The following is a 7,492-nucleotide window of genomic DNA, read 5'->3' as shown; positions in this document are numbered from 1 at the left end:
CCCTGTCCCTTGGGAGAAGAGCCCAGCTCCCTCCTCTCCACAACCTCCTTTCAAGGGAGTTGGAGAGAGCAATGAGGCAGGGGGACCTACCCCATTTGTGGAGGTGTTTAAAAGATGGGTGGACGAGGCGCTCAGGGACACGGTTTAGCGGCAGATAGAAACAGTTGGACTTGATGATCCAAGAGGTCTTCTCCAACCTGGTGATTCTATGGTTCTAGGATTCAACTGGGAGCCTTGCGAGGGCGGGAGAGCGACCGCGAACCGGGGCCTGGTAGAGCCGTCGGGGCGCCGCTTTATGAATGGGCGGCACCGATTTATGAATGGGCGGTGCCACTTTATGAATGGGCGGTGCCACTTTATGAATGGGCGGCACTGCTTTATGAATGGGAGGCCCCTCCCTCCCCGCCCTCGGCCCCGCCCCGCCGCCGGCTCTCCCCGCTCCCGGCTCGCCCGCCCCGTCGGGGCCGGTCGCCACCGCCGCGGCCATGGCCCATCGCCCGGCGCCCCGCCGAGCCCCACCGCTCGCCGCTCGCCCGCCGCCGCCGGTATGAGGCGCGGGGGCCCCGCTGCCATCGCCGCCTGCCTCGCCGGGGCCATCGCCGTGCTGGCGGGGCCGGGACCCACACCGGGACCCGGACCAGGACCGGGACCGGGACCGGGCAGCTCCGCCTGGGGCAGCCGGCGGCCCCCCCGGAGCTACGGGCACCTGGAAGGCGATGTGCGCTGGCGGCGGCTCTTCTCCGCCACCCGCTTCTTCCTGCGCATCGACGGCGGCGGCAGCGTGGAGGGAACGCGCTGGAGGGAGCGCCCGGGCAGTGAGTGGGGGGGGACCGGGACCGGGACCGGAGGGAGCTGGGGTACCGCCGCAGCCCCAGCCTCGGGGCTGGGGGCGGAGGGGATAGGGGTTGAGGCTGGACGGAGGCAGGAGGGACCCCATGGTGCCTGCTGTCCCGCTGTCCTCCTGCCCCACTGTCCTATGGTCCTGCTGCCTCCACTGTCCCTCCTGTCCCACTTTCCCTGCTGTCCTGCTGCCCCCCGCACTGTCCTGCTGTCCCACTATCTCTTGCTGTCCTCCCTGTCCCCATTGTCCCATGCTGTTCCCGCTGTTCTTACAGCCCCACTGTCCTGCTGTCCCTGCTGTACCTCCTGTCCCCCACTGCTCCTGTTGCTCCACTGTCCCCACTGTTCATCTCTGTCCCACTGTCCCTGCTCTCTCCACAGTCCCTGCTGTCCCATTGTCACCCCGTACCACTATCCCTGCCGTCCCCCCTGTCCCTGCCATCCCACCTGTCCCAGCTGTCCCGTTGTCACCCCCACTACCGCTGTCCCCGCTGTCCCCGCTGTCCCTGCTGTCCCTGCTGTCCCACAGTCCCTGCCATCCCCCCTGTTCCAGCTGTCCCATTGTCACCCCCCGTACCACTGTCCCCACTGTTCCCACTGTCCTTGCTGTCCCACTGTCCCCACTGTTCCCACTGTCCCTGCTGTCTTCACAGTCCCTGCTGTCCCATTGTCACCCCCTGTACCACTGTCCCTGCCATCCCCATCGTCCCTGCTGTCCCACAGTCCCTGCTGTCCCCACTCTCCCTGCTGTCCCACAGTCCCTGCCATTCCCCCTGTCCCTGCTGTCCCCACTATCCCTGCTGTCCTACAGTCCCCACTGTTCCCCCTGTCCCTGCTGTCCCCAGTGTCCCAGCTGTCCCATTGTCACCCCTCCATACCACTGTCCCTGCTGTCCCACTGTCCCTGCTGTTCACACTGTCCCTGCTTTCCCCACCATCCCTGCTGTCCTACAGGCCTCACTGTTCCCCCTGTCCCTGCTGTCCCCACAGTCCCTGCTGTCACACTGTCCCCCCGTCCCTGCTGTCCCCCCTGTCCCTGTTGTCCCCTGTTGTCCCCTGTGTCCCAGCTGTCCCACTGTCACCTCCCATACCACTGTCTCCGCTGTTCCCACTGTCCCCTTGTCCCCTGCTGTCCCTCAGCCAGGGTGCACAGCTCCGCTCCAGCACACTCGGCTCCTGCTGTCCTCCCTCCCCAGAGCCCCTCTCCTGGGTTTCAGCTGCAGCAGCGATGAGAGCTGCTCGGACACTGGCCTGGGGACCCGGGGTCACTTTACCAGCTCTGCCCAGTGTTTTGGGTGACCTTGGGGGTCCCTCGTCCCATCTTGTCCTGCCCGCACAGACCGGGGGAGTTGCCTCCCCTGCCTTGCATTTGGGGTTTTCTCCATCTGGCACAAATCAAGGGGCATCTCATCGTTCCCTGGGATCTCATTGTTCCCTGGACGTGCACTGGGGATAAAGGCTGAGGAAGAGGAGGGATTAGAGGAAGATTGAGGATGATGCTGGTTGCGGAACCAAGCATCTATGGGGCTGGTGTAAGGAGGGTGGAGGGGTCTTGCAGAGCAGCAGAGTAGGTCAGGCTCAGCACAGCCCGAGGGCACACGTGGAACACAGGGATCCCCGTCACGCAGGGACCTGGGTGGGCAGAGCTGGCATCCGTGGAGAGCAGAGGGACGCGGCTGTGCCAGGGGGTCGATTGCTGCAGCCTCCCCACGGGCTGATCCTATGGAAGGGCCTCAGGGGCTCCCAGGGCCAAGAATCGCATCCACCATCTGAGCGGGTGAACAGCGTGGGGTGTCGGCACTGTGATCTGGAGCTTGGGAACAAGCAGGCAGGATCAGGCCTTCCCCTGGGGCTGGGGCTGCGTCTGCTCCACCCGGCAGCCCTCGGGAGCTGCCGCGTGCAGCGGTGGGAAGAGGCGGCAGGGGAGGCTGGCACCAGGGTCCCTGCGCCACTGGAGAGGCTGCTTCTAGCACCGGAGTCTGGCTTGGCTCCACAGCCACCTCCTTCCATTCGGAGCCCTCCAGGTGACAGCACCGTGGGCTCTGAGGGGTTGTGGCACCTACCACCTACCGTGTGGCTGCGGCAAGAGCCAGGGCTGCAAACCCAGCTTCACAGCCCATGATATCAGCCTGGTTTTGGTGCTGGGTGCTCATCCCTGGGACAGGGAGGAGGGTGCCAGGCTGGCAGGCTGGCTGGACAGGGAGCCTTGGGAAGAGGGGGACACCTGAGCATCCCGGGGAGGCCCTGGCAGGCTATCAGGGCTTGAGGTGGGAAGGATGCTGTGAGCAGGAGCAGCAAACTCATGTCCCGGTGGCAGCTGGGGATGCGCTGTCCCCTGGCCAGTGCAGGAGGACATCACCCAGCTGTCTGCAGGACAGAGGAGCCCAGCACAGCCCAAGGAACCTTCTCGTGGTGTTGGGAGTCGTGACAGGGCGTGCTGCCAACACAAAGTGCCCCAACACGTTCCCTTGGCCATGTGGCAATGGAACTTGGCAAGTGGAACGGCTCCGGGCTGTTGCATGGGGCTCACTCTGGCTGTCAGCACTGCAGATAACGCTTGTTTGGGCTGAGCTCTGCTCCTAAACCCTCATGACAGCTGCTGGACTGCTGCTGGGGCTCGGGGTGGAAGACTGGGAGCACTGGGAGCTGCCTCCAGGCTGCTGTGGGTCTCTGGGCTGCTGCCCTGTGTCTGCTGGAACCCGTCTCCATCACGCAGTGTGAGGTGCTGGCCAGGCACCTGGGAGCAAAGCACAGCAAAGCTGGGGCACCGGGAACAGCATCGGGGGTTATTTTTAGAAGAGCAGAAGTCCTTTGTTATAAATAGCAGCAGCTCCAGACGGCGATCAAGCAGGATGGATTCACAGGCATTTGCTCAGCCCTTCCCCACGGCTGCTTCTCAATAGCTTTGCTTGGCTAGGTCCTGTGGGTCCCAGTGGGTGCTGGTGGCAGCACCGAGGTGGCTGGGCTGGAAGTTCCTTTTTGCATCTCTGTCCCAAAGAGCTGAACACTCGGGAGCCCTCGTGCTGTCCTGGTGTCGCATCCACCTTATCTGCACGTGGCGAGGGTACTGGTGCTCCCAGAGAGGTGATGCCAGCGGTGCTGGGAGGGTCAATGCCTGGGGAAAGCCCATGCCCAGATAAAACCTCTGTGCATCCTCCCGCTCCGTCTGGCCGGGGCAGCCCCAGGCGGCGATGCCCACGGGCAGCTCCTTTTGTGGCTTGTGCTTTGCCTGCATCCCCGTCTGCATCCCTGCCCGCTGGAGGCTCCTTTACCCCCTTTCCCACAGCACCCTCAGCCCAGCGGGCGGCAGGGCTGGAGCAGCACCCTGGGCTGGTCGGGTGTGAGGCAGCGCAGGAATCCGGAGGCCCTGACGATGCTCTGGGTGTTCCCCCCTGTCAGAGCCGCTGGTCTGACCACATGCCTTTGCCATTAGCGGCTGGGCCCGGAGCTCAGTGGCCAGGCACATGCGCTCCAGCCCAGATGTGGCTTCACCTCCTCAAGTCTTTTCCGCGTGTCCTGCAGGACGGCTGCATCCTCCCACCCACGGTCCCTGGCACAGGGCCGTGTGCCCCGTGCTTGTGCCGGCGGAGCCCCATCCCAGCCCCATTCCTGCCCCCGCACCTCTCTGCTCGGCTGCCTCCATGCACCGTAAGGTGGCTCTGTGGCATCGCTGCCACCCCCGTGCACACTTTGCCCCACGCCAACCTCGGTGCCCCGAGCGTGTGGGGGGCTGAGAGAGGTGGGGTGGGTCCCCAGGGCTCTGTGGGCACCTTTGGGTTGGGGGCATGGGCAGAGCTGCCAAGGAGGGGAGGATAAACAGGAGGTTGGCACTGGGAAGAGGCTGGCGGGTTCCAGGCTCACAGAGGTTGTGTTTGGCACCGCTCCCACGCAGTTTGGATCCCAAGAAGTGGCTGGGTCCTGGAAAGGAGAGGAGTAAAGATCAAAAACTCCCCTCGGATCAGTTGTTCCTGCTGCCGGTTGAGGCTGCAGCTCTCGTTCCCGCTGTCCCTCCGGCTGCTCTGGCACCGGGCAAGGGTCAGCAGGTCCATTCCTCCAAGGGGACACTTGGCAGGCACGGCCCTGGTGTTGTGGGGAGGTGGCACATCCTTCCCTGGCTCACCACCACGCTTCCCTGCCCCACAGGCATCGTCGAGATCCGGTCTGTGCGTGTCGGCGTTGTGGCCATCCGGGCTGTGCACACCGGCTTCTACCTGGCCATGAACAAGCAGGGGAGGCTCTATGGGTCGGTAGGTTGGACGCTGCCTCCTGGGAGAGACAGGATTGGGGTCAGAGGCGCAGGGCAGAGCTGCAACTGGGGGTCCTAAACCCGTTGACTGGTGCCCAGGAGTGCTCCCCAGCGCAGGATTGCACCCACAAAGCTCCTCTACCCTCTGGGGTCCTGCCCTGCCTCGCTCTTGGGGTCTCACCCCACCGGAGCAGGGTGACAACGGGTCCTGGCTGAGCGCAGCCACCTCTCACCCCCTTCCCTCTCCTGCCAGAAGGAGTTCAACCCCAACTGCAAGTTCACTGAGCGCATCGAGGAGAACGGCTACAACACCTACGCGTCATTGCACTGGCAGCACCGGGGCCGCCCCATGTTCCTCTCGCTCAACAGCAAGGGCAGGCCACGGCGCGGGGGCAAGACACGCCGGCAGCACCTCTCCACTCACTTCCTCCCCATGCTTGTTGACTGAGCCCCGTGGGCAGCTCTGGACCATCCTGGAGTGGGGGAAAAAAAGAAAGGGTTATATTATTTATTATTTTTTTGCTATTTATTGGTTTATTCTTAAATGGATGGTGGATGTAGAAGGCAGATGCAGCCTGCAGCCGCGCAGGGACGCGGCTCTCCCCACCGTTCCATGGATGCAGAGCTGGCACGATGCAACCCGGGGAGCGTGGCCACCGTGGCTCTCCTCATCGTTCCATGGATGCAGCCCGGGGAACGTGGCCACTGTGGCTCTCCCCATCATTCCATGGATGCAGCCCGGGGAGTGTGGCCACCATGGCTCTCTTCATCGTTCCATGGATGCAGCCCAGGGAGTGTGGCCACCATGGCTCTCTTCATCGTTCCATGGATGCAACCCAGGGAGCGTGGCCACCGTGGCTCTCCTCATTGTTCCATGGATGCAGCCCAGGGAGTGTGGCCACCATGGCTCTCCCCATCATTCCATGGATGCAGCCCAGGGAGTGTGGCCACCGTGGCTCTCCTCATCGTTCCATGGATGCAGCCCTGGAAGCGTGGCCACCGTGGCTCTCCCCACCGTTCCATGGATGCAGAGCTGGCACGATGCAGCCCGGGGAGCGAGGCCACTGCGTCCCGGAGCTGCCACCACTTCACCCCAGTGGCTGTCGCTCAGCTAAGGGCGTCTGCAGGGTCTGGGATGGAGGTTGCAGGGCTGGGACATACGGGCGGGCTGGATTTGTCTTGTGTCCAAGTATCTGTGGCGATTAAAGCTGTGTTCACGGTATGGAAGAAGGAGCGAGTTGTGGAGCTTCAATGGCTTGGGCTGGGAGGGTTTGGCTCCCCCAGCATCGTGACTGCAGCCACCAGCGTCGTCCTTGCTGCTGCCGTAGAGGAGCCTGGCCAGGTCCCCACCATATCCAGCTCCTCATCCATCCAACCCTCACCTGAGGGCGTGGGTGGACACAAACCTAGCCCCAGGTTGAACCCCCAGGAGAACACAGTGATGGTTGTTCAGCAGCATGAAGGAGGGAGCAGGAAAAAGATGCTGCTGGTGGAGGAGACCCCAGACCCTGTGCTAGCGCTGCAGGAAAGGGCTTGCATGCCTCACCCCCAGCCACAGAAATGCAGCTCCAGGAGGAGAATCCCTGGGAGGTGCCACGCTCTGTGCAAGGGATGCAGATTTGGAGATCCAGAGGGACAAAGCTGAGTGGGTGAGGAGGGCGAGAGGATCCCTGGTGTGGGAGCAAGAGCCGAGCATCCCGTGTATCGGTGAGCTCTGTGGGAGCCAGCCTAGAGCTCAGGGTGGCACCGCCCCAGGGCTGCCTCTCTGGGGGGAGCTGGGATGCTGCTCCCCACCCATGGGCAGGCCCTGAGCTAGGTCAATGAGAAGAAAAGAGACCAGAACCGCTCTGGGAACCTGTTCCCAGCGGGAACCTGTGGCCGGTGCCTGATCCATGCCCTGGACCAAGAGCATCCAGCCCCCAGCTTCCCACGCTGCAACCAGAGCCTCAACCCAGCTCCGCTCCATCCTCCCTGTCAGAGAAGGAGCTGGAAAGGTGGAAGGTAGCAAGGACCAGCCCCTTGCCCGGAGGGGAGCATGGACAGAAAAAGCACCCATGCCTCAGCCCCGCGGCCAGAGCACGTTCCTGCACTCTCCTCTGCATCCACATCACAGCCTGGTCACTCAGTCACGTCAGAGGTCAGACGTCAGCGATGATCCCAGCGCAAACCACCAAACTCGTTCCATTTCTTACCCAACCAGCTCAAAATGAGTCCAAGAGAGGGAACAGGCGCTGCGTTAACTGTGTAGTGACTGCAGCGGGCACCGGCCTCGGCCAGGAGCCCCTGCCAGGTTGGTGGCAGCAGCTACGCACACACTGCAGCTTTGCTTCATCCTCTTGAAACCCACCCCGAGCACTGCTCACATGGGACAGATTGACTCTTAGAATCATAGAATCACCAGGTTGGA

At 63.3% G+C, this 7,492-nt stretch overlaps 1 protein-coding gene across 3 annotated transcripts; it reads left to right on the top strand.

Annotated features, from left to right (window-relative positions):
- Positions 1-434: 434 nt before the first annotated feature.
- On the top strand, positions 435-5,564 carry FGF22 (fibroblast growth factor 22). 3 transcript variants are annotated; one of them, XM_069878200.1, is made up of 3 exons: positions 435-815; positions 4,983-5,086; positions 5,342-5,564. In XM_069878200.1, exons 1-3 carry the CDS (start codon positions 548-550, stop codon positions 5,531-5,533), a joined length of 564 nt encoding a protein of 187 aa, XP_069734301.1. In that variant the 5' UTR covers positions 435-547; the 3' UTR covers positions 5,534-5,564. The 3 variants fall into 3 exon arrangements, with proteins under 3 accessions (XP_069734301.1, XP_069734300.1, XP_069734298.1); XM_069878199.1 differs by having other exon boundaries at positions 5,339-5,564; XM_069878197.1 differs by lacking the exon at positions 435-815 and having other exon boundaries at positions 4,593-5,086; positions 5,339-5,564.
- The last annotated feature ends 1,928 nt before the right edge of the window (positions 5,565-7,492 follow it).

The sequence above is a fragment of the Phaenicophaeus curvirostris genome, chromosome 28 (genome assembly GCF_032191515.1).
Source record: "Phaenicophaeus curvirostris isolate KB17595 chromosome 28, BPBGC_Pcur_1.0, whole genome shotgun sequence".
Taxonomy (NCBI): Eukaryota; Metazoa; Chordata; class Aves; order Cuculiformes; family Cuculidae; genus Phaenicophaeus; species Phaenicophaeus curvirostris.
Note: the sequence above shows the minus strand (reverse complement) of the source record. Positions and strands in the feature narration are given on the sequence as shown.